This window comes from Ambystoma mexicanum, chromosome 9 (assembly GCF_040938575.1).
Source record: "Ambystoma mexicanum isolate Mex_15411 chromosome 9, UKY_AmexF1_1, whole genome shotgun sequence".
NCBI lineage: Eukaryota > Metazoa > Chordata > Amphibia > Caudata > Ambystomatidae > Ambystoma > Ambystoma mexicanum.
The window spans coordinates 659,770,272-659,797,603 of record NC_090931.1 but is presented as its reverse complement, the minus strand read 5'-3'; the positions used below and the strand labels follow the sequence as shown (position 1 = coordinate 659,797,603).

At 43.9% G+C, this 27,332-nt stretch overlaps 1 protein-coding gene across 1 annotated transcript in view; it reads right to left on the bottom strand.

Moving 5' to 3' along the window:
- LOC138488462 (aldehyde oxidase 1-like) overlaps positions 1-27,332 on the bottom strand; it is a 705,629-nt gene that overhangs the window by 138,857 nt on the left and 539,440 nt on the right. The window contains exons 26-27 of the mRNA XM_069615436.1: positions 10,456-10,686; positions 8,163-8,258 (exon numbers count right to left, since the gene is read on the bottom strand). Coding sequence (XP_069471537.1) covers positions 8,163-8,258; positions 10,456-10,686 — 327 coding nt within the window. The remainder of the gene's footprint in view (positions 1-8,162; positions 8,259-10,455; positions 10,687-27,332) is intronic.

Genomic DNA, 27,332 nt, shown 5'->3' with positions numbered 1-27,332 from the left:
GAGACGACAGGGGTTTGGATAGAAGGGCTGAGTTGGGAAGTGTCCAAATGTGGCACTTTAGCAGGTGGTTCACCACCAGACACCCTATCACCCTGTGCAGAACCCTGTGGGCTTCCAAACTCTTTTGGGTGGCAGGTAATGAAATCTACGCAACAAGATATCCTTCTCATCACCCTGTCAGAGCTTTCAAGTGTCCATTCAGTGAACTTTGGAAAGACAGGAAGGGCAGGAGTATCTTGAAGGGGGGGCTGCTTTTTCTGACTTAAGAGTGTCCCCAGATGGAGTATAGCCACTATCCTGCGAAAGAGGGGGCTTAGATGGCGCATCCGTCAAAATCTTGAAGGTTTTCAATGTTTTCGGGACATGTTTCTCAATCAATTCTTGCAATTTTGATGTGGTAGAAAAGGATGTTGAAGGGTTTGGTTTCGACGTGTGCCCTTCGGCGCGCTAAAGGAGAGCATTTTTGAGCGCAGTGTTTGAAACAGCGCTACTCCGCACTTGTTTCAGGATGGCTGCCCTGCTTAATGGAGTCGGGGGCTCGCACATGGGGTTCTCCTGATCGCCTTTGACGTCTCTGAGAAGGTCTGCGCTGCCATCGCTGGATTCACCCGCCACATCTATGGAAGCCTCTGCCCTGCATGGCGTATGCAGCCCAATGCTTAGTACGACGGTCCTTTAAAGTTTTGGGTCAAAAAAGATTGCAGGATTTTCAGTGCTTTTCAACATGATCCTGTGGGAGACAGTGGTTGCAAACCTGGTGCCTGTCCTTCCAGGGATACTTCCGATTACAAGATGGGAAGAATTTAAAGGGTGTATTTTCCATATTTGATGGAAAAGGCAACACAGCGGAAAAGGGGAATAGAAGGAGTCAGAATATGCATTGTCTAAAAGTAAAGAAGTGTTTGACCTTCCCCCACTCTCCCTACTGTAAAGGAGGGAAGCCTGTGTAGGCCGCAGTCACTGTCCATCGAGGAGGGTTTGTCGTCAATGATGGGTCTGTCCGTCGAGAGCCACCCAAGATGTTCTTGGAAGCGGCAGGAGATGGGCGGTTGTAGAAAGGAATAGATAAGAAAGTATAAAGTTAAACTATATTATATTAAAGGCATTAGCCTGGAAAACTCTGCAACTTGCGACCGACTACGATGGTGGAAAAAAACAATCTCAGGGACCTTGACACGTTAAGAACAATGGATACAGAAGAGGCCACACTAGGGATAGTATTACTAACACTCCCAGTCGACGTCCCTTTTAGAGTTTCGCAACCAGAATAATGTAATACTCCACAACTACCACTAGATGTCGGCCTATGCATAGCATGTGAACTAAATAGATCCACAAGCCTCACAAAATGTATCTATATATGCATATATTGATTGAAAAAACTTTAGTTAAGGTGCAGTTCAGTTGTGCAGATATAACACAAAACCCTTGAAATTCAGCGGATGTGGGAAGTCATGACCAGCTTAACTAGCCGTGCTCCCATTAATGTCCCCAATAATGCCATGTTGTATGTCATTGTGAATCCCTTCTCTTTTGTTGCGTTAGATCTGAAAAACTTAACTGCACCTTAACTAAGGTTTTTCCAGTCAATTTTAAGGGTTTTGTTATACCATTGTTTTTTCACAGGCCACTAGCCATGGCCAATATGTTTCATTTGAACCCACTAAGTGGGAGCCGTGCCCAATGTATCTTTTAAAGCACTACCTTTCTTTACCGCTCACTAGCCATGGCCTTCGCTCATGACCAAAGGCCTCGGCCTCTGGCTGAGACCTCTTTACATATTGCCCAATTAGCTCTCTTCAGTCCCACTAGATATGGGCTTTGGCCATGGCCACAGCCCACGGCCTTCTACCATGGTCACTCTACGCATTGCTTCAATAGGTTTGCTAAACAGGCTCACTAGCCACAGCCTTTGGCAAGGCCGGTGGCCCCCAGCCGTCGATCGTGGCCACACAACTAGGTTTCTCTTGGGCAGACCAGCCATGGACACAAGCCACAGCCTTTTGCGTGGTCCCTTGACATGTTGCCTAATAGGTGTTGCTGGGGCCCACTTAGGCCATGGTCAATGGTCACATCCTTTGGCCGTATCCACTTTCCGTATTGCACCATTCTGTTCCTCCAAGTAACCCGGTAGCCGTAGTCTTCTGCCAAAGGCCGTGCTCAATGGCCAGGGCCAAAAGCCCTATCTAGTGGTCCCAAAATAAATATATAGTGGCCACTGCCTTCTATTGAGGGAACATGGACAGTGGGTACGGCTGATGGCTGTGGCTAGTGGCATGATACAGTTTTAAAATATAGAGTGGGCATGGCTGAATACTGCGCTCAATAGCTGTGGGTCTGAAAGACATATATGGCATACTTGCCATACATGTATGCCATGTATGGCATTTTCCAAGCCATGGCCAGTGGCATGGAAAAAAATGATGATATAACTAAACCTTTGAAATTCACTATAAAAACTTTAGTTAAGGTTTAGTTAAGTTGACCAGATTTATCGCAACAAAACCCTTGAAATTCTGCGCATTTGGTAACTCATGACTGGCTTAACTCGGCGTGTTCCTGTTGCAAAGCTCAAAAGCACCAATATATTATAAGAAAATGGATTCACAATAACATCCAAAATGGCATTATGGGGGACATCAAAGGGAGCGTGCTGAGTTAAGCCATGGTCTGAAATTATATATATATATTTGTGAAGGGAGAAAGAGATTCCAATCCTCCCAGTAAGGATAGCACTCACAGCAGTGCAAAGAACACCACAAAAGTACTTCCTTCAAAAACCACGAATAATACAGGCATGAAATCCGTTTCGTTTCCAGTTTTAGTTGGCATCAGCCGAAAAGATCAAAAAGACACGGTACAACGCGTTTCGCTGCTACCACGCAGCTTGTTCACGTACAAGTGAGAAAACACAAACACCCATGTATATATGTATATACAAACACTCGACCAGTCTCTATGGTTCGTTATTCCGAGTTGTCCTTCATCCCTTTCTGATTTTGGCCCTGTGTATAGCTGAGGTAAAAGAGTATAATATGGTCACCATTTTGTAAGCCTCATGGTTCCTTTACTTTGAAGTTGGTGATAGCCAGCAAGCTGTAAAATACGTCCCTCCTGCAAATTAATCCAATTTGGATTGGAGATTGATTCAAATGTTTGGAGTGCAACTCGTACCCCAGTGTGTAATGCGCATATTTGAATAAATTAAAATAGTTGTTTTCTTAAATCTCCAAAAATTTAGATAACGCATTCTGCTCAACACAAAGTACACAATATAAAATATTTTCGCTCTAGAGTATCCACTACAAACTATAGGTAAACCCAAGTAAAAACGAATTAAAAGTAGATTATACCCATTTGTTGGGGGCGGACCTAAGTAATAGAATGCTGATTCCTGAGGGGTGAGCAGATGAGTCATGTGAAATTACATAGTAATGGCAGGCGGGGTATAATACAGGGATAAAGTGCATAGTGCATTTCCCTGAGGTTCAGGCAGATAAGCCATAATTCATAATAGATGTTTACACCTGACTTAATATAGGCAGGATAATAAAGTGCTAAGTGCTCTAAAGTGCTAAGTGCTAAAGTGCATTTATTGCTGAATAAAGCAATAAAATCAAAGTGCATAATATATATATATATAAATTCAATGAAAAAACTTTGTTAAAAGGACGTTATGGTTAAGTTGCACTAATAAAAACCTATGAAATTCGATGAAAAAACTTTGTTAAAGTGACGTTATGGTTTAGTTGGACTCATAAAAACCTATGAAATTTAATTAAAAACCTTTGTTAAAGGGATGTTATGGTTAAGTTGCACTACTAAAAACCTATGAAAACCTATGAAATTCAGTAAAAAACGTTGTTAAAAGGATCTTATGGTTACAAGTAAAATCGAAAACCCCCTGAAATTCGCCAGTTATGGTAAGCTAAGCAACCATAACTCGCGCCACCACCGTGCACTACTAAGACTAACACCCAGGACATCAAAGATGACATCACAAATATCATTGATGGCATCACTGATGACATCACATATGCATTTACTTTTCATACAAGGGGTTGTGAATGTAATGTTGGCAAAAAAGTTTCAGGGATTATCGGGAGATGTGTAATAAACTACATACTTCATTACGCAATGTAGTGTTCTAAAGAACATTCCATTGCAGTGTTCTTTCTAGTACAGGAACCTACTCATACAGAAATGTAGGTATTGGCTGCAGCATACACCACAGAGGTGCAATATTTGTAATTGTCCAAAGTTATATAATGAAACGGTGAATGCTTCTGTATCAGACTTTTCCGTACTGTGAAACATGTACTAAGTAACTAATAATGCATCACTTACTGAATATTTCTACTAATACACACAAAACATAAATAGACTACAATGCATACAAATGTGGGGCTTATATATGGAGAGTAAAGTAAGCAAACAAGAGGCAGTATCATTAGCAACTGTGTATAATCTACATGATTGTATTCACGCACAAAAATGATTGCTTTGTTTCAGGCCTGCTTCTTCCCCTATATATGTACATCATAAGATGCGATTAAATTCTAAGGAAAGTAGTGTAAGAACATGTGAGAATAGCGATAACTATAAATGTAATACCTTTTGAAAGTTAAGTTTCTGTCAGTAAATAAAACCACCTGGCCTAGATATGGCAGTGAACAAAAAAGAAGGGGCTAGACATATGAAGTCATCAGTGATGTCATCAATGATATTTGTGATGTCATCTTTGATGTCCTAGGTGTTAGTCTTAGCAGTGCACAGTGATGGCGCGAGTTATGGTTGCTTAGCTTACCATAACTGACTAATTTCGGGGGTTGTTCGATTTTACTTGTAACCATAACGTCCTTTTAACAACGTTTTTTTTACTGAATTTCATAGGTTTTTGTAGGTTTTTATTAGTGCAACTTAACCATAACGTCCCTTTAACAAAGTTTTTCATTGAATTTCATAGGTTTTTATTAGTGCAACTTAACCATAACGTCCCCTTAATAAAGTTTTTTCATTGAATTTCATAGGTTTTTATTAGTGCAACTTAACCATAACGTCCCCTTAACAAAGTTTTTTCATTGAATTTCATAGGTTTTTATTAGTGCAACTTAACCATAGCATCTACGAACATCTGACTTCATTGCGGACCTTCCGGACAGAGCCACATGACCATATGCTGGTGCGCGGCATGATGATGTGTCCGAGAACCCGTCCACGCTTCACGATAAGATCCGTGCTTCGTAGACAGTTCGGAACTGCATTTTTTTTGTACTGTTCTAGGAACTTTCAACTTCAAAATGTCCCCTGCACAGCTCCAACACCTATCCATACTCATCCATTAACAATCTAGTACACAGTACATACTTTTAGCAAAACAGCTGTTTATCTTAAAATGTAATCAGCTAATGCCAGCCCTCCCCCCCAAGAGACACCACCACTGCGGTTATCAAGGAGCACGAGAAACACTGCCCCCTACCTTAGAAATAACACAGCGCAACATTTTCCCCTTTCCACCTGCCCCTCCATATTAGTGTTTGGTACCTCTTCCCTCATTTCCCTCCCCACCTTTCGTTCTAAGATCTCCTGCCAAAAAAAAAAATGCATCCAAAAACAATAAAAGAAATGTTCCTTTAGGAACCACCTTTCACAGTAACAAAAAAAGAACTAAAAAAAAAACTTATAGACTCCAACTACTTTATTTTTCTACGTAAAGTACATAGGCTCAATAAGATTTTCCAATATTTCCATTTGCATTTTGTGTTATGCTAATGGCGATATTGTGGCGTTTATCCCCCGTTCCATGGATGGAACGGTGGATACCGACCTGGCAGCCCAAGTTATCAGCCCAAGCAAAGCGAGGGTGGATAATGAGGTCTCCGGATCATTATCCTTCCATTCCAGCCCCCGTAATGGGGGATGAAGGCCATTAGCACGCGAGGTTCCCAAAGTGGGAACCCGGGGTGCTAAAAAAAGGATTTTTCTTCCTACACCGGGACGCCACAGGCGTCCCGGTGTAGGAAGAAAAATCCTTTTCCAAGGTGGCCACCATGGAAAGGGAAGGCGGGGGTTCCGTACAGGGCCCCTCTTCACTTTCCATGGCAGCCTGCAGAAGACAAAAAGAGAACCCTATGACCATATTACCACAAGCACATTTTTCTTCCCTTTCAAACCTATCCCAATTTCGAATAACATTACCACAAAGCCAGTCCCAGGTGGACATGGCCACTTTGAGCCCATGTGTTGTCCCTCGTGGTCATGGCAGGTAGCCTGATTGTCCGGATCATGACCTTATTCCATGACCCGGACAATCTGGCCACTGCCCATGGCCACAGGCCTCACCTCAGTCACCAAAGGTAAATCACAGTTTTTTGTACCTGCATTATGACACTTGTCAAAAAACAAAATCCATTCAGACTTTACGAAAACATTATATCTACCTTTGTGTAGATTTGTCAAATGGCACCACATTTATAAGCCTTTACAATATTTTGTGACCGCCATCTAATTTTGCCCCCTCCTTGAAAAAATCCCACCAAACTTCGCAAAAACATTAATAGCTAGTTCTATTATCAGTTTGCCAAATTAAGTGTACATTCGTCAAATGGCACCTTATTTATAAGCCTTTACATTATTTTGAGACCCCCCCTCTAATTTTGCCTCCTCGTGACAGAATCCCACCAAACTGTGCAAACACATTCAGAATCAGGACGGGAATATAATTGCAAAATTTCATGCGGTTTCATTGAGTGGTGCCAAAATTATATGCCATCCAAAACATGTCCAAAAACATCCCCAAACTTCTCAGGACTGTCTGCGAACATCCGAACTGTTCGCGGACTTTCGTGGCAAAAACCGTTATCGTGCTTCTTGCAGCCATATTCCATCCCATCCTCATCACCCCTCACCTCCCCAGAGATTATTTGATAAGTTTGACAAGTGCAATGTTGTGTTTTTTAATCTGTTTTTACCGCGATGTCCGTGAACACCGGCTGATGTCCGCGAATCCAAGATGGCGGGCGTTTCCAAAAATCTGACGCACCTCACGCTTCATGCCAACAAATCAGCGAAAACGTTGTGTGTCCACAGACACGACGCAAGTCTATTAGCCAATCGGTGCCCTGTCTGCAGAGCGAACAGGTAAATGTGTCCACGGAGCACACATAGATATCACAAATTTTTGTTGCCTTATGTTTTGGTCCTTTAAAAAAAAACTACAGGACAGATTTACACCAAATTAACAAAAGCACGCTTTCAGGACCAAGCCACCACTCCTGCCACAAATTTGGTGGAAATCCATCCAGCGGTTTGGGCTGTAGGCGTGATCAAAGTTTTTTCCCATTATGTCTATGGGAAAAAAAGAAGTTTTGGGACCCCCCCTACAACTTTGCTCCCCCCCCCCAGATCAAACCTCACCAAACTTTGCAAAAAAAATCAGAGTGGGCCATATACCTTTTTTGCAAAGTTTGGTGAGGATTCGTTTAGGGGGAGCAAAGTTATAATCCGCCCAAAAAGTGCTCTTCCTATGAGATGAGCAACTTAACCATAACTACATGGCCGCTACTGCAGGCCATTTAATTATATATATATATACATATATATATATACACACACACACAAACATCCTAAGGGCACTCAAAGGATTAACAGATCCATCCTGTGAATGATTTCACAGCAGGAACTCATTAAAAGATCATTCCGGAATGCTTATTTCTTATGAGGAAGCAGTTAGGAATTGGATTATGTTCTTTTCAGTAAATGGTCCCTTTAAATTCTCAAAAATAGCAATGTCTGGACATGGGATCACAGAGAACAATTCATACCCGTTTCTGTCTGCCTGCTAAAATGTATTGTTTGGTCTCTCCTGCAGCTTTCATTTTAGGACAATTATCCCGTCCCTTACTCGTCACTTATCCTTCCTACTCACTCATCAGTCCTCACTCTTTATTCCTCCTCTCACTTCTGTGCCCCTCTCCTCATTCGTCCAACACTGCACATTTTAGGGCATCATCATTCATCCCCTCCTCTTTCTGTGCATTCAGATCATTCATTTTAAACGAATGGAACACCCTGGTGATATCCTGGCCTTTGCTTTTATGTGTTGTCCAGTGGTGGGTTTGCTCTCAACACCTTGATGACGCACTTCAGCCATTTGTCCATACCTGTGACACTTTGGTGTGAAGTCCCTGGCCCATTTCCACTCCTCCATGCGTCACCAGCACCGATCCATCCAGGAAGATGTGGACAAGAGCTGCTGCCTAGGGAAAGACAACACACTTGTATGGGCCATATGGATCACTTTTCAATGTAATCAAAATAGAAGATAACGCGGGCAGTGCCTAGCTCATGTGAGATTGCGGCTTTTGGATTAGATGTGTTTGTTCCTCAGGCCAAATCGTCCCACTGATTGGTTTTGGGCAATGTTTACTCCTACATCTGTGTGTTGGGCGTTGTTCTAGTAAATAGATTGTCCCAAAAGGGATTTGAATTTTTGCTCAAAGGGGGCATGCATCTTGTTGGAGCGAAATCCGACTGTTCCATGAATCTGCCTGTCCAATGCCAGCTGCAAAATACTCTAGATCACAGAATAGTCACACTGATGTCACAGACATGGCATTTGAATACTGGCCATAACAGCTTTCAAGCTCGATAATGTATTGAAATGAAAATACCAGATTAAAGAATGGAAAAGGTTGTGAGGGTTTGAGGTTTTATTATAGTCAGTGTTTTTTTTGTCTTTGCTTAAAGATGAATATTGCTCACAGCAAGGTTACATAATTAAAGCTATTTAAAGAGGACTTGTGGCATAACGCAACACACTTCCGACATGAAACATAAAATGCAGTGATAGGATACTCGGCACTTTTGTGGATGGAAAAAGGAAACAGGGCAAGGTTATGATTGCCATACACTTGAACATCATTCATAAGTACAGAAGGTTTAGTGTAATTGTAATTGGTTATTTATAATGTGCTTAATACCCAGAGACTGCTTTCTTGGCTTTGTCATGGCTTTGAAGCACAAGGGAAATATCCATCAATGCCTTTTGGGGGAAACATTAGAGAGCCACTTCCAAGTCCTCTTGTTATGGGATGCTATGTTAAGTGTTTTTTTATACTGCGGTTTTCACCACCATAGTGGTCTAACAGCAGCAACGCTTGAAAGGAAAGTGGCATATTGTGCCCCTGCCAGGGGTATCCAGGCCTCACACAAACCATGACTTGAGTACAATGAGGCAGGTACATGTTTCAGTGGCAAATAACACCTGTCTGCTGCTTGCCTGAGACATGTCTGTTTGGCCCTGCTGGCTGGCTATCATGTGCCTCAAAGGGTCCAACATATGTGCTTATGCGGTATCTAGTCCATTCATCTAAACCCATTCCATCTAATACCATTCCATCAAAAGTTTTCCATCTAAAAAATGTACATCTAAAGCGTGTTTTTGGGGGGTAAAGGGTTCATTTTTGTTCAGGTGTATTTTAAAGGGTAAAAAACAGGGGTTGGGGGGACGCCCCCCAAAAAAAGAACAAGCAAAAGAAAGGAAAAATAATGCATTCGATGGAAATCATTTAGATGGAAACATTTCCATGGAATGGCATTAGATGCAATGGTTTTAGGTGCAATGACCATAAACCTAGCTATGCCTGTGTCTACCAAATGGGATTTAACTTTTTCCAGTGGGGATATTAGAAATAGAAATGCCATATCCTAGTATCACCGCCACATATTTGGTCACGGGAGAGGCGTATTTCTGTGAGGAGAACCCCTTAGTTGTGTTTTAACTTGATTTCATCTGATGTTTTCACAATGTTTGTTTGCTGTTAACAAGTAAATGAAATTAGTATGGGGTAGGAAAACTGCAACCTACAGACTCAATTGAACTAGACCAGCGACCCAGCTCGGTGTGCTCTTGCTGCCATGTTCCAAATTGCTGGCAACCAAATTGACCAGGAACTTTACCCTTCAACAATCCCTGTCCTCCCCAGATGCTCTCATCATCTAGTTTGCAATATCACTGCATTCAATGACCTCCCTTTCCCATTGAGCTGCAAAAGCCATCTACATGCCAACCCTCCTCCAAATCTGGTAAATGTTTAATATATCCTCTTTACAAAATGCCATCACTTATGTGGCTACCATAATGCTCATTTAACTTGTTCTGAACAACCAATATATTTGTTTTGATCCTAGATCTCATTGGAAGTTGTAGAAATTCCACACTCAGTGAACCGTAATCAATTGTTTGACAGTTTGCTAAGCAAAGAACAAAAATAAACCTATTTTTCCTAGATGAAATTGCCATTTCTTATTTGTAATACAATTAGGCACTTGACTTCTTCTAGCCCACTCCCCCCGCACACCCCTTTTAATATGTTCTGGTTTTGATACAAGACCACAAGTCAGAGGCCTGGCTAGCCCACTTTGTTCATTTGAAAGCATGGCTTGAAAACATACCTGGTGGAAGGATCCCTCGACAAACCCCACTGAGAACTTTAGGGGTATGATGGCGAGGCCCTTCTTCTTCCAGTAATTATGCTTGTTGAACTCTTGAATGGCTGTCCTCCGGCTCAAGTACGAAGACTTCTGCATGCACTCTGACCAACATCGCGTCAGGTTTGTGGGATCAAACCTCTGTTTGTAGAATGTCTCGCTATTCGTGTCCTTGTACATGTTTTTCTCTCTGACCTGAAAAAAAGTGGGCATGACAGTAAATAGACGGAGATATTTTTATTTATATGGCTGAACGATGGGTGACAGACTCTATATAGGCAAAACTGAAAGAAAAGTGCGTGTAAGGATTACAGAGCATAGAAGCTGTATTATAAATAGTGTTTTGACGGCACCCCTGGTCAATCATTTCTTAAACAGCGTAAGATGGAAGAATTCAAATGGATTGTGCTTTATCGAGTTAAAAATAGCAAAGATGATGCATCAAATAAAGCATGTCTATATGGAAAAAGAAGAGGAGTTAATATTCCTAACCAAACGTAATGATATCGGCCTAAGTGGAGTGTATCGAGTGGCATAAGCTTTACGAATTGCAGAGTGTTATTGCCTAGTGAGTTGTTTGTGATTAGTTACACATTTGTAAGTCCCAGAATTATGTATGTATCTCTGTAAAGAAATGTAAGAGACCATAGAGGAAAGGACTCATACTTGCTACGCACGCTCAGAACATACTTAACCATCATGTGACTTGTCGACGGCAAGAGCATTTGGTGTTCCGAGCCGTTGCTCCCAATGCTGAGCAATGCGTTAGTTTGAGCATCCGGTATCCTGGTGCCCTGCGAGTCCCAAGACGGTACTGCCATTGATAATTCAACCAGCAGCGAAATCACAGGGAGTTACCATGTGCAGCTCTTTCCATGATGAAAGTAAGAGAGTATTTTTGCATACCAAAAATAAAACTTAGCACTTGCTGATTGAGGTTAGTTGTGAGTCAGTCACTGAATTTTTTTCTTCAATTAATTGTTCTGTGAACACGTTCCCAGTTAAAGAGTTACGCGATAAACAGTCAAGTCATGTAACTACACTGGCATTATGTCTAGGTACTTCTACAAGTAATTAGGTTAGTGAACAGCTAGATATTGAGAAATGTTTGTTTTTGGAATATATTTCGCAGGTGGATTGCGATTCCTAATTTGATGTGAGATATGTTTAATTCTGACTGCAAAGCGACACCCATTGAGACAATGTGTCAGCCATAGGAGAAATTGCCTACTGATGCAAAGTACTGCACATGAAATTAAGAGAAGAAAAGTACTTTTGGATCAACTTGAGCCAAATTAATTGATGTATGGTAAATGAAATGTAAAATTAACTGCATGCTGGTTTCACAGCACATGACCCCTGAAGAAGTTCCCCCATTGTGGTTTACATACATGGTAAAGAAACATGTTGGGTTTAGTGTATAATAATGGTTGCATTGATCAGGACCACGTTTTGGGTTTTGACAAATGGGGACTAGAAGAATATTTTTCTGATAATCAAATGTTGCACCAATCATAAACTGTTTTGTGTATGCTATACAGATTTGTAAAATAAAAATGTTTTTACAGTGTGTATGGAGATGAATGAATTGAATGAATGTAGAATTTGTAGTAAAAGATGCAGTTTTTATGTAACTTAATATTGTTACCATTGGAGGGAATAGCAGGGTTGTATTAGTACTTTACAATGAATTCTCATGTGGTTTTTGCAACATTTGCACTAGCACTTAAGAAAGGAGGAAAAGCAGTGCAATAGTTACCAGCGTATGATGGCAGCTGCACTTTATGTATGTAAATATTGTACACTGTATAGTAAGTATTGCTAGGCAAGGCGCAACAAGGCAGTAGCACTTTTTTGTACGTAGTCACCCTTTAGAGTGTATTGAATGAGTGTATTTAGAGTGTTGTTGGGATTTGCTGTTCTAATAAAATGTTTTCTAGAGGTGGCATATTCATTTGCCCCTTTTCCCTAAATTCTCTGTGTTAGGTGTCTGGTGCTGCATTAAACAACATCCAATCTAGGAAGGAATATCCTTGCAGCAGGTAAAACCTGTCCATTATAAATGTAGCCTCTGCTGTTAGGCTCTTAACCCCATATGATGGTTTCCTTTGCTATGATTTGATGCTGATTTGGCAGTCACACTTTGATCTTACACCAGTGGCCATTATCTTTGTGGCATAGTTCATAAACCAGCCGCCATTTTGGGATGGTCATTAAAGTCATACCGCTATAGCACAATTTTCAGAAAAGAACAAAATATACTGAACACAAATATAACCTAATGAGTTAGTACCTTATCCAAAAATGATCTACTGCAATGCATGATGCATGCTTGGGACTGTTCTCTAGCTTTCTGACAAAGTGCGGCCCATACAATTAGCAGCCCTGCCTTACTGTAGTACTTGCTGTCTTTCTTATCACTGCAATCACATGTCTAGGATCCCAATTCCAAAAATGGAACACATGGCAATATCTTTCCCCAGTAGATACCCTTTGACTTTTAGAATGCAAGCTAAGCTCTGTATTTGAATTCAAACTTTAGCTTTAAATTAAAGCCTTGGTCAACAGCCCTAGTTATTCTTAGTGCTTTCAACCGAAAGGCTCTGTGAAGCTATGCAGCAACTAAGCCTTGCTTGAGCAAGATTGTACACAGATTCTCATCTGTCAGGCCATCACCATGCCATCCTATATGCATGTATTCCCCTGGATTATTCCAACACTTGAACTCTGGCAAGGAATCAATTCTCATGGCCATTTCTGGACACATTATTTAATTAGGAAATTTAAGCTGCTGCCTCCTACCTGAAGCCAGGAGAAATCGCGACATGGCTCAAACATCCAGTGCATCTCATAGTTACTCAAGGCACATGCCATCACCTTAGGTCCTTTTGGAATGTACGCACTCCCTTCTGAGGATCAATATGGAACAAGTTACTTACCTGTAACTGTTGTTTTCCAGCATGGGTCTGGTATGGATTCACATGCTCATGAATATTCCCCGTCGTCAGGCTGGGAATCCTCGGTAAAGAAAAAATCAGTTTCAGTTTCGTTTCTGAACTGTCTTTCTCCTAACAACCAATCACTGGTCTCTGGGTCATACTGCCCCCAGCCAATGACTGCCCTCTACCTGAAAAGAGGATTCCCTCCGCGGTGGCAGGGAAACTCTAGGCCCCGAGGTCGCCTCCACTGGGGTGGCCCCTACAGGCTTCACCAGAGCCGCAGCGACTCCCTCGATAGAGGCCTTAGCCGGGTGAATCAAGGCCTTGACGACCTTGGCCGTGTCAGAGGGCTCCACCTTGGGGGGGGAGGGTCACTGCCTCGCTCCCCCTCGGCTTTTTCCATCAGGATCAACCGGGGCTTCACCCGAAGCTTACCCGGGTTCTCCGATTTCCTCTTCCCCGAGCCAGAGCGTTGGCTCGTGGTTGATGGCGTCAGTGAAAGTGCGCCCTGTCTGGCAGCCGAGGAGCCCGACCATTCGGCACTCCCGGTGCCTGTGAACTCATGGTGCTTTGTCTTTTGTTGGGCCCCTGTCACTGGAGCACCCTCAAAGGTCTTAGAAGACCACTCAAACTTCTTCTTCTTCTCACCTGCTGCTGGGCTCTTCCCTTCCAGCCAGTTGGTGAGGCGGGCACGCCGATCCTTCATAGTCCACTCCCACATGTTCTTGCAAAATGCACAGTCCTTCTCCATGTGCGTTTTGTCTTCGTTGAAGGCAGTAGAGGCATCTGGAATGCTCATCCTCCTTGAAGACATTCTGCAACCCGCATCCAGGGCAGTTCCTGAACAGCTTGGATCCGGGCGTCGTGTTTCCTTTGTCCTGGGCCGTGTCCACACGGGGTAGGCCTCAAAGATCTTCTGGAATCCTCCAAGAAGCGAAACTTGTCGAAAACTTCGCCCTTGAGGGGCGTAGAAAATTCAGAAACGGGTCCCCGTTGATTGGAAGTAGAAACGGTGGAGCTTGAGGCTCGATTAACTGAAAAAATGAGATTAAACTCTTTGAAAAAATCGCAAAACGCATTAAAAGCTCGAGAGCTATAGCATGAGGACTCCCAACACTTGAACGTGCGGGAAAAATCTGAAGATGGCTGCCAGAGGAAGGGCTTAGGTAGAGGGCAGTCATTGGCTGGCGGCAGTATGACCCAGAGACCAGTGATTGGTTATTAGGAGAAAGACAGTTCAGAAACTAAACTGAAACTGATTTTTTCTTTACTAAGGATTCCATGCCAGACCCCATGCTGGAGAAGTGTATTTCCAGGTCTCTACATTGACCCTTAGTCCTGTTGTGTGCAGTCCTCTACCTATTCTGGAACATTATGGAAGCCCTACAAGACTACAAGAACCTTGACATCACCAACTACCAACTGCACTGCTACTTCACCATATAGTACTTTAACAAGTACCTGAGCAAAACCTGCTCTTCAAGCAATACTGGGAAAATATCAACTTTGCCCTAATCTAAATACAAGCAATGGGAGATTTTCAAAAGTGTTCTCCTCCAAGACTGACCTGTTTTGGTGGACATGCTTAGTCTAGAACCTTCTTCTGGAGGAGACATTATATGCCAACTAGGGGTGATTACCTAAAAACAATATAAAAAGATTTGTGGTGCCACTAACACTTTCTGGAGCGTAAGCTCTGAGGTATGGGACTGTGCTCAAACGTACCTTATAAAGGGCTGCCTACTTCTTTCCTTATTGTAAATAAAGATATTCCTCAATCCTCCTGTTATTGGGGTTGGCCTATAGAAGAGCGAAGTCTGTGAAGTCACAGCTTTACTTCATATATTGACTTCAGCTTATCTACAGAGAGTGGATTCTGAAGTGTTTTGCACTCTCATCTGCCTGGAGTCCTTTCATGTTTGTATTTTATTGCTGCCCTGTGTGTACTGTTTTTTTTTTAATGTGCTTAAATTCATTATGTTTTTTACTGATTTACATATGTTTTATTGCTGAGGTATTCTATACGCTCCCTCCCGCAGGCAGAGGGACCTGCTAGTCAGAATAGAAAGCCAAAACTGGCCTTATTGTCTCAAACTGGTGTACACCGATAGCGTGCCATAAGCACTGGGACATGCAGTGCACGCTCACATTTTGGTGTGCACACTTACTGCAGCAGTAGCAATCAGGGCCCGAAGGCCACTTGCACCCATACAGTTTGCGCTTGGATGTAGTCCCTTTTCACTTTCTCGCTTCTTGGGATCAGCAAGAGACTGGTATTCAAGTTATAGCCTCTGTATGCATCAATCTTTGAACAAGAGTCTTTTTTACGCATTTAATATATTTTATGATACAAGGTAAAACTATGTGCTGTGGGAGCATAAGCAGGATCCAAATAGTCACGGTTGCTTGCCTGGAATTCAATACATATCCTCTTTATGTTTCAACCTCTAAAAAAGAGGCTCATTTAAGCATGTGAGGAATTCGGGTGGAATAACAAAAGTGTCCTCCCCTCTTATTCTCATCACTCGTGCCTAAACGTAGCCCTTTACTACTTTTGCGCTGTTCCCTAGTTATAATGGAATTGGTGGGACATGCAAGGGACAGCCATCTAAGAATGGCCTTCCTTCTTTGAAAAAGCAGTTACAAAACATGTACATTTTTTAGAAGATTGAAAATAAAAAAAATCATTGCTGGTAAAAAAGCAACGTGTTCCGATACCATTTGTATTGGTCGTCTCTGTGATGGAATCACATATTTTGGTATGACATGATCAATTATAATGAAAGACACAAGTCTCTAGCTAAAATAAAGTTGATCACTGTGCATATCAAATCAATGGTTTCCTAGTAATCCAGTCTCAACACATATTACATACAATATGGAACCAAATACCAACAGGTCTGCTTATCTTGGAATTACCTTGTTGTTCTTAGTTTGTATGATATGTCATCTTTGGACGGAAAGCTGCTTTTCCAGCAACAGGTGCGGTCAACACGCTTTGCATGGCATTGAAAATCTATGCATCAAAGGCCTTTTCAGGTTCATCTGTAAGCTTGTACAGGTAACTTTGCGTAGAAAAGGTGAGCTTCTGTTCCACCCTACACCGTTTCTGGGAATAATGTTGCTGCCACTCGGGCCCTTAAGGAGCCAAAGCACACTCCAGTTGATATCACTCTGGGTGTTGCCGTGGTCAGTAGTTTGATACCCTGGGCGCATTCATCACGTTGCCCCGTATTATACACGTTTTGACCATCAGCAAGGTATGGATTATGTATCACCTGCTGCAGGGACAAATGATTGAATAAACCACCATGCCTGTGTCATTGTTGTTTGCTGACATCTCTGTGATATAGGAACAAGTTACTTACCTGTTACTGTTGTTCTCCAGCATGGGTCTGGCATGGATTCACATGTTCGTGAATATTCCCCGTCATCAGGCTGGGAATCCTCGGTAAAGAAAAAAATCAGTTTCCTTTCTGAGCTGTCTTTCTCCTAACAACCAATCACTGAGCTGTGGGTCATACTGCCCCCAGCCAATGACTGCCCTCTACCTAAGCCCCTCCTCAGGCAGCCATCTTCAGATTTGGTAGCACGTAAAGTGACAGTAGGACCAAGAGAAGAGCTGCAGAGGGGTAGGCGTGAGGGTTCACATGTGACTTCATGGCAGACCCATGCTGGAAAACAACAGTTAGAGAGGTTAGTAACTTGTTCCTTCTCCAGCATGGGGTCTGGCATGGATTCACATGCTCATGAATAAAGAATACATAGCAGTACACACATGCACAACCACGGGAACTGGCAAGCCTCAAAATAAGCATCTCTTACCTCCTCACCAGGCTCACCTTCAAGCGCACAGGTTGCGCAGCACTGCTTGGCCAACTCTGGACTCCTCTCTGGAATCCCTGTTGACGCAGAACTTCGTGAAGGTGTGCGTTGGCCTCCACATAGCAGCCCTGCAGCTGTCCAGCAGGGGAACACCAGACAGGAACACCGTTGTAGCAGCGATTGCCCTGGTGGAATGGTCTCTCAGACGGCCAGGCAGCAATGGGTTTGCCAACTGGCAACAGTGGGTGATACAGCCGGAGAAACACCTGGAAATTGAAGCCTTGGACAGGGCATTCCCATGGTTCACAGGACCAAAGTTCACAAAAAGCTGAGAAGTTTTCCAGAAACTCTTTGTGCGGGCCACATAAAACTTCAGCGCTCTAGCCACATCCAGCGAGTGCAAAGTCCTTTCAGCCGGCGACGAACGCGTCGGAAAAAACACATGCAAAACCAAGGGCTCGTTTTGATGAAAATCCGATGGCACCTTGGGCATGAAGGAGGGGTGCATCCGCAGCACCACCCTCGTCTCGTGGAAAGTCAAGTAAGGTGGTTTATAAGAGAAGCCCTGGATCTCACCCACTCGTCGTGCAGAGGTGATGGCAACGAGAAAAGCTGTTTTCCACAACAGAAACTTGAGTGGAACGGAATGCAAAGGCTCGAACGGGGGTCCCATGAGCCTAGTAAGTACCACATTGAGCTCCCAGTCCCTTGATGAATTCCTTGACCAACCGGTGTGACCACAAGGATAGTCGCCCTGGGGATCTGGTGTAGCGGGAGATAGCCGCCAGCTGAACCTTGATGGAGGCATGCGCCAGCCCTGATTTGGCCAACGACAACAAATATGGAAGTACCTGAAGGGCCGTGACCTCAGAGGGTCGATCTTCTGGGAACGGCACCAAATAGCAAATCTCTTCCACTTGAGTCTGTAGCATTTCAAAGTAGACGATGCTCTAGCCTTGCAGTTTGCTGGGAGATTGTAGCCACCGAATTCTAGTGCTGCAGGAGCCAGGCCTTCAGGTTCAGAGACCCTGGATCGTGGTGAAGAATGGCACCTCTTTCCCTGGCGAGAAGATCCGTGATCACTGGCAGCTTGACTGGTGGGGACGCTGACATGCTGAGAAGGTCCGGGTACCAGATCTGCCTCGGCCACGCTGGTGCAACGAGGATCATCTGGCATCGGCACCGTCTGAGTTGACTGATGACTCGAAGTAACAACGGCAACGGAGGGAATGCAAACAGAAAGAGGCCTTCCCACGGAAATGAGAATGTGTCCCCGATACCCCCCTGCTGGGAGAACCTGCTGGCAAACCAACGGCACTTGGTGTTTGTCACTATCACAAACAAGTTGATCTGGGCATTGCCCCATTTGAGGAAAAGGTTCTCCACTAGGTCCTGCTGAAGTTACCACTTGTGGCAAGAGCGAAGCTCCGTGCTCATAGAGTCGGCGACTGTGTTCTTTACTCCTGCCAGATGAAATGGAATGAGGAACATCCCCTGGGCGACTGCCCAGTGCCATACGTCCAGCACCTCTTTGGAGACCTCTGGGGATCTGGTACTCGCCTGTTTCCTGATGTAAAACCTGATGTAAAACCTGATGTAAAACATTGTGGTGCTATTGTCTGTGAAGACCCACACCACCTTGCCCTTGAGGGACGGCAGGAACGATTTGAGGGCCCAAAACACCACCTGTATCTCTAGAACATTGATGTGCAACGTCTTCTCTGGCAGCCACAGGCCTCTGACGTGAAGACTTCCGGTGTAGGATCCCCATCAATCCAGGGAAGCGTCCATCATGACTGTCTCCTGGTGCGGTGGGGCCTGGAAATCCGTGCCTCGGGTCAGGTGAGAGTGCACCCCCCACCACCTTATCGCCCGATGGAATCCCTCGTCGAGCGCGATCCTGTCCTGGAAGCTTCCGGACATCTGAATTCAACGGGCGTCAACGAACTCCTGCAGTGGGCGCATCCATAACCGACATCATGCCGAGCAGAGACTTGATGGCCCTCACCGTGGCGATCTTCAGAGATAGCAGCTGTTGCACCTTCACCATGATGGTCGCTACCCACTCTTCCAACGGTGACGCCAGGCACAACACCATATTGAGCCGCGATCCCAGGAACAGCGCGTCCTGCGATGGAGTCAAGCAGGACTTTGCATAATTCACTGAGAACCCCAGATCCATCAGTAGGCGGACGGTCTTCGCCGTGTGGTCGACGGCAATGTTTCTTAAACTGGCCCGGATGAGCCAGTCGTCCAAGTACGGGTAGACGTGGATCCATTGTAGTCGTAGATGGGCCGCTACCAGCGCCTGACACTTGGTGAAGACTCTGGGTGCCGACTTCAGCACGAAGGGAAGGGCCTTGAATTGGTAATGCTTCCCCTGAACGACGAAGCGCAGAAACTTGCGGTGTCCATTGTGGATGGGGATGTGGAAGTAAGCATCCTGCAGATCCAACGATGAGAGAAAGTCTCCCTCCTCCAGTTGTCCGAGCACATTTTGAAGTGTGACCATTCAGAACTTCTGGGACTTTATATATTTGTTTAGTCGTCGCAAATCCAGAATGGGCCTCCAGCCCCCGCCTCCCAACACTTGAATGTGCGGTAAAAATCTGAAGATGGCTGCCTGAGGAGGGGCTTAGGTAGAGGGCAGTCATTGGCTGTGGGCAGTATGACCCCAGAGCTCAGTGATTGATTTTTAGGAGAAAGACAGTTTAGAAATGAAACTGAAACAGATTTTATTTCTTTACCGATGATTCCCAGCCTGACAACGGTGAATATTCACATGTGAATCCATGCCAGACCCCATTCTTGAGAACCATTCGATGTCTGCGGTGTACCTTTTGTATTTGCATATTGAGTATACTCTGGTATACTCCACATGGGAGTAATGGGAATTCAGATTTAGAAGCCCTACCTTTCTGGCAATGTTGCTGGTGTCTTTCATTCCCACTTAGGTTTGGTATGGACCAAATTGTTGCGTAGCCTCTGGCTCCTCTTTAACACATGTATCAGTGGTTGTGGGTGATAAAGACCTTTTTCGAACAAAGGCCAGTGTGTCAACATAATTCTATTAATGTACAAAGATGCACTGGACTATATGTGTGCACACACCGACTGTCCTGCATTATCCTCTTTCTTCTTTTGTTCAAAGATTCATTCTGTCAGGTCCAGGGTCAGAAGGCCATAGACCTTCTTTGGGTTTGCGGGGCTTCTTGGAGGGGAATGCGTTTCTTTTTCTATTCTACCTTTGTCACTTTGGTTTGGCCCTTAACGAGTAGGGAAGGCATCCTTAGCCAACATGGAGGAAGAGACCCTGCGCATTGATTGACGTTAACATCAACAAGGGTTCTTGTCCAACATTCTAAACTGCCTTTCATTTGTCACAATCACAGCAGCAGGTCATTATTATTTTAGAAACCCTCTAATTTTAGGCCCATGTACATCTCCACCTCGTTTGGGCAGTTAAGTGTCAGGAAGAATCGGAGAGAGAATCAGGAGTCTGAAGTTTAAACCCAAAAAGAAAACATGAGAGCACTGAGATCTAACGACAGTCACTGTCTAGTGTCACCCCATTTTAACTACACCAGATCCGGTGGCAGCAGCTTTCACGTCCTAGCTCCCAAACACTGGAACTCCCTCCCTATCAGTATTAAAAAAGAGACCTCTTTTCCCAGATTCAAAAAGCAACTGAAAACATGGTTGTTCAACCAATACTAGTACTGTTAAACTTTTGCCAGTGTATCCTATTATGTTTAACCTATAAATTCTGTTTTGTATGATTATGATTGGTAATATTCACTGTTCTGTTATAAAATATATGACTAATCTTCGAAGATGTCTGTAACCACGCCTTGATACCCTGGGGTCTGGGCGTGTAACAAATGCAATAAATAAATAAATAAATAAGCAATGATCAGTGTGAAAACCTGAGAAGGTGGCATCGTGTGTGGATTATAGTTAAATACCTGCGCTCTAAACCAGGTACAGGAGTTCTTTCGCATTTGTTTTGATTTGTAAAAAGTTGTTCTTAGCTCGGTAGGCGCAGAGACAGGACACAGGCGCAGAGAAGCAGCTGTGTAAAATAAATGAGGAAGACTTAATTTTGTGGTTTGCTCGGTGACAGAGTTCCTCTGGAAACAAACGGGACAATAGAGTCCTCTAGTGGACTCATTTGGAACTGCATGAAGCAGAAGTAAGATTTCTTCGTTTTCTTGACATTTTACATAGAGCTTGGTGAGCCAGAGATTTTATGGGTAGGGCCGAGCCTGGGGCTCAACTTTTCTAGGTCACATTATATGTATGGCTTAATGATGACATTGAATGGGCCCTTGATGTTTAGATTTTCAGTGCCGTTTTTTAAAGGGTGATGCACCTGTGGCTGGGATCTCATTATTATCATTATTGTTATTATTATGGTATTTATTGAGCGCAGGCCTAACTTCTAGAAGCAACAGAGCTCTTTACAGAGGTATACAACAATGCAGATGCACAGAGGGGTACAACTGTACAAGGTGGCGGGCGGTCGGCGTATAGCGAGTCAGGTGGCGCGGGCGGTGACATGATGACTTAGGTGAAGAGAAGAAGAGACTACTTGAAGAGGTGGGTCTTGAGTTCTTTTCTTTAATTGTAGCAGTGTGGGAGTGAGTCTGACACTGACGGGTAGGACGTTCCGTGGTCTTGGGGATTAGGTAAAGAAGGCTAGTTTTCTGGTCATCTCCTTTTTGCAGCAGCGGATTTCACTTCTGCATGCGTCCTGGCTTCTGGTGGTATGCTGTCTGCTGGAGATGCTGATTTTCTCTGCGAGGTAGCTGAGTGACTTGAGGGCGACTGCCTTATAGATGATGCAGCAAGACTTGAAGGTAATTTGTGCATGTAGTGGGAGCCAATGAAGGTCGATGAGGGCTGCAGTGACGTTGTCGTATCTGCATAGACCATTGATGTGGCCTGTGGCCGCGTGCAGGACACTTCTCAGGGGCACAAGGGAGGATGACAGGAGATGTATTTCTCCTACAGTCATGATGTCCTACAAACTGACAACAAAGCTTTTCTTTTTAGATAATCAACCCTGGCGGTTTTAACTGTTTGCGTATCGTATGCAATTTATGTTAAAAATGGATTACAAAGAAATCATCAATGTGCTCCATAGAAATCCGCATTTTGGCTGCAGAGACTGCTTTCTTTCAGTATAAATGATCAGGTCATAAATTATGAGATCCTTTTCAGAGTCACAAAATATCAAATTATATAGACTCTAGCTTATGCTGCAACAGCACACTTTTGTCATAGTTTCACAAACATATCACATGCATAAACAGCCCCTTTTTCAGGGATTGAAGCATATGGATGAAATGTGTTGAATGCCAGACAAATAACCAGAACTAGGTGGATCTTCTTTGTACAGTCACAGTACACATTTTTACATTGTATCATGAATGAATGACAAGCATATTCCTATTTTAAAGATTGATCTATATAAAGAATATGTATTAAATACCAGCCTAAGATGGCCGCCCTCCCATTCGACCCAGGGAGTAAGCGAAAAGGGGCAACATCCATGTACACACCATCCAGATACAAAGGGAGAATGGCCTTCAGCTGAGGTTTCTATTGCCGCAGTGCATGCATCCAACAAAGCTCTGCAGAACCCTGTATTTCCCAACTCTCATGGCACGCAATTAGTGTGCACTGGTGCGAGAAGGTAAGCCCAGTATTGGCTTTTCATGCTGGCTACCGAGCCTACAGGATGCCACCTACGGAACGCCCAAGCAATCTCATGATCCATTCCGATGAAGATGCGAGTTCAATTTTCATGCAGAATTTGGATTTGATTTACAGAACCCTTAATATGAGACACAGCATTGTACTATAAAAGTGACACGAGGACTGAATGAAAGGGAAAGAAATAAGACAAGTACTCAAGCCGAGGAAGTGTACATGGCCCTTCAGAATCAACTCTCTAAAGACTAGGCAAAGTCAATATATGAAGTAAAGCTGTCACTTCACCACCCGTTGCTCTTCCGTAGGTAAGCCCCAAGAACCAGGTGTTCCATGTATGATTAGATTATCTTTCTTTACATCAAGGAAAGAAGTGGGTAGGCCTATGTAAGGTACTCGAGAGAACAGTAAGGTCTTGTGACAAGTTGAAAGCACACTTGCTAGACAGTGTTAGTGACATGTGTGAGGCAGGCATGGTATCAAGAGAGACACAGACTCAAGAGAGTTCGTTTGAAAACCTTTATTTACCAAGGTTCCTGGGTTGGTGTAATGCCTGACTGGCCCTAGCTCTAAAGGGATAATTCTCTCAACTGATGTTTCTAATGGCAGTCGTTGCCTAAGAGTCCAAAATAAAAGTCAATCTGTGTCTAAACTTATGCTTGCCGTCACTCTATACAAAAATGTAATGGGAAGTCTTTTCAAAAGAAGAAAAATAGTGGTTCAACAGAAATGGAAACCAGGATTGGTTTCAGGTGGTCTTCTCACCAGGTGCTGCTGGGTCAATGTCACACAAATTAGTTCAACCCACAGAGCTATTCGTAAGACCTTCTTCAGAGGTTCCTTGTAGTCATTCCAACTACCTTCCGGTTCGTTAAGTCCCTCAAGGATTTCTTCCCCAAGCTTCAGCTTCATCAAGTTTCAAAACACCATTGAAAATATTAACACAGTTCCTTTTGTAAGCTTCTCGGAGTTCCCTTCCCCAAGCTTCAATCCTCTCACCAGTTCAACAAAAATAAACAAGTCTCTAACTTGGTTAGGCCTCTTAGGGTTCCCTTCCCCAAGCTCAGGCCTCTTTCAAATTTGAAACACAAAATCAGTTCTTTATCGGCATGTACTTTGATTTCTGAAACAGGCCTCTCATGGTCTCCTTCTCCAAGCTATAGGCCTCTTTCAGCTTCCAAACACAACAGATGATTTATTACATTTCTGTCTTGAATTCATAAACTATTCCTTCAGGGGTAGAATTAGAGGCTTTCGAAAATGCCAGGCTCTTTGCTTTCCGTAGGTACGACCACTCTGCCCCTCTTGCCCTTCTCTTTACTCTCACGTTCTTCTGTTACCTTTTTGTTTCCTCGGATGCTTTCTGCATCTCCTTTCCTTCTGCTTTCCTTTCTGTGCACACCTGCCCTCTCTGCTTTCCTTTCTGTGCACAAATGCATCCTCTTTTACATGCTCCATGCACTTTACTGATCTGATGTCCTTTCCATTCACACTAGCACCCTCTTTTTTCTGTGCACACTTGCACCTTCCTTTGCGTGCGCCAAGCACTCTTCGTTGCCTTTCCCATGCCCCTCCCTCACTACGGGCCACTCGCTGCTTTTATTGTCACTTTCTCTCGCTCTCAGCTTCTATCAGGCCTTTCCTTGCCTTTCGTCCCAATCTGCTTTTCTTACTGCCATTCTTTTGCTTTCTGTCTCCTTGCTGCGCTTTCAGCCTTTTTACTTTGCTTTCACTTTTTTTTCTTTTCCAATCCGTACTGCTTTTCCTGTTTATGCCTTTCTCTCGCTACATTCTCATTGAAATGCACGCTCCCGAGTTTGTCTTACATTCTTCATAAAACTCACCATGTAGCGCCACGTTGAGAGGTGGCTACTCCAGGTGATGCAGGATTGAGGTCAGGGTCTCACCACTTGCCTCTCATGCACCCTTGGGGTCGGCACTAGCCCCAAGGGACCAAGCACTTTGCTGGACCAAGCCTGCGGAACACAGGAAGTGCTTCTCCGGCTCCCTGGAGGCACGGCTCCCTTGCCATGCTGCAGCCCACACACACCAGGCCAGCGTCTCCGTGCGCTGTCTTCTTCGTGCCTGCAGCTCCTGCTTCTCTCCACTTCTGGGCTTTACTTGTCTGGACTGCAACCCCAGCTTGTTTCAGTCTCTGTGACAGACCACACTTTTTCTTTATAGCAGAACACACAGTCAAGTGGAGTCAGGTGTGAATGGTTATCTACCCATGCCTGACTCTGCCTGACTATTAGTGGGACAGTAGTTTTTTCTAAAGTCGGTTTCCCTTACATTTCCCCATGTTATTCCTATGGGTAATCATCATTGATCCTAGTGGCCGTCTGCTAGTCTCAGTATTTCTTGGAAATGGAAATGGGGAGGGGGAGATGAGGTGAGAGTGTAAACACCCCACAAAGGCTGAGGGACAGTAGGGTAAGGTGTTTTCAGGATTAGGAAAATACCATGTCTCGCCCTCGGGTATCCTCCCAATCCCCTGTGACCCTCTACTCAGGTGATCCTCTCTCGCTTGTCCACCCCCAGGGTCAGGATCCAAAAGCAATGGCCCTTCCCATGACACCTGAATGGAAGTTCCTGACGGAGTGGGTGGGAGAATACCATCTGGTTTCTCACACGTCTCACTTCTTTTTTAATATTGTTTTTAGATAATCACCCCAGATTGGAATACAATGTTATCCCGCTGAAAAGGTTCTAAATTGAGAGGGAGAACCGAAACATGCCAGGTTCTTCAAGGAGAATAAAAATTAAACTCTCCCATTGTTTTATTTAGACTAGCGCAAAGCTAATATTTGTCCATCACTGATTGAAGAGCAAATTTGTTTTCGTACTATACTATATATTATACAGTGAATCAGTATGGTAGCAAAACCATTTTTGATCAGTGTTACCATAAAGTATTGTATGTTTACCTTCTAATCAGTGTTGTTGAACACCATCCATGCACATCAACTCTTGGCCAATGCACGTATCTTGGAGGAATCTCAGACTAGGATCTCGCACCAATGGCAAATGAGACCTTGTCCATTCAAATGCACACAATACCATGCGCAGTACCAGGACACACCTTAAGCTTAAATCTAAAAAACTCTCCCAACTTAACAAAAATAGCGATGCCACACATCTCAAATGTGCCCTGCTTAATGTCTGCTCTCTCACTGCTCACACCACTGTAGTTGACGACCTCATCCTAAGCCAGGATCTAGATAAACTGGCCATTACTGAAACCTGGCTTCACGTGGCTTCTGGCCCAACTATATCATTAATCCTACCTCCGGGATACACTATCCTCAGACAGGATAGACTCACCAAAATAGGAGGCGGGGGTCGCATTGATTTTCAAAGAGGCACTAGCCTTTAGGATCATACCCCACAATTGGGAGGGTAACGCTGACATATTATCAGCCAAACTATCCCTAACACCTAAAAGTACCATAAATACGCACGTCATCTGTAGACCACCATGCCCTATGGCCGATTTCCAAGGACATATCATGCACCTACTCAGTGAAAATATTAAGAAATTCACAAAAACCTTACTCATAGGAGACTTCAACCTAGGATACAGTGACCCTCTTGATAAATCTGCCACCTCTGTGGCTAAAGACTTGATAGATCTCGGCTTCTCTCAGAAAATCACTACCCACACCCACATCAAAGGCTGCACCCTTGACTGGGTGGTTGACCACAACTGTGGCTCTACTATTACTTCCAACACAGCCCTTGCCTAGACAGACCACACCTGTATAGAATTCACCTTACCCACAGCTCCAAACACCAAAATCATCACTCCCGCCCCTGCCACTCTAGCAAGAAGTGCTAAAATGCTCACTGCAGACAACCTCCGCCCACATCTTGACATCCCCTGCCTTGCACCTCCCTTTTCGCAAGATCCAAATATCCTAGCTGACATATTCAAGGACACTATCACCCAAGCAGTAAACTTGGTCGCCCCTCTAGAAGAGAAGAAGGACAAAAATCTCTACACTCAAACTCCTGGTTCATGGAAGAGCTTAAACACCTATGTAACATCAAACGCCAGGCCCTAAAAAACTGCCAGGCAAAACCTTGTGACACAGCCAAAGAAAGTTTCAAAAATAGTGCAAAAAAGTACAAAGAAGCCATCTTTATCGCCAAATCAGAAGTCTACAATAACCGAATAGCCCAAGCCAACTCCGATTCTAAATAACTCTTCACTATCTTTAAAGAACTCATAGACCCTTCGATCTCTACGAATGAAATCATTAAGGATGAAGCTTGGCGCAACAGCATACAAACTGCTATGCTAAAAAAAAATTGAAATGCTACAGAACAAAATTCTATCACATTACCAAACCCTTCTCAATC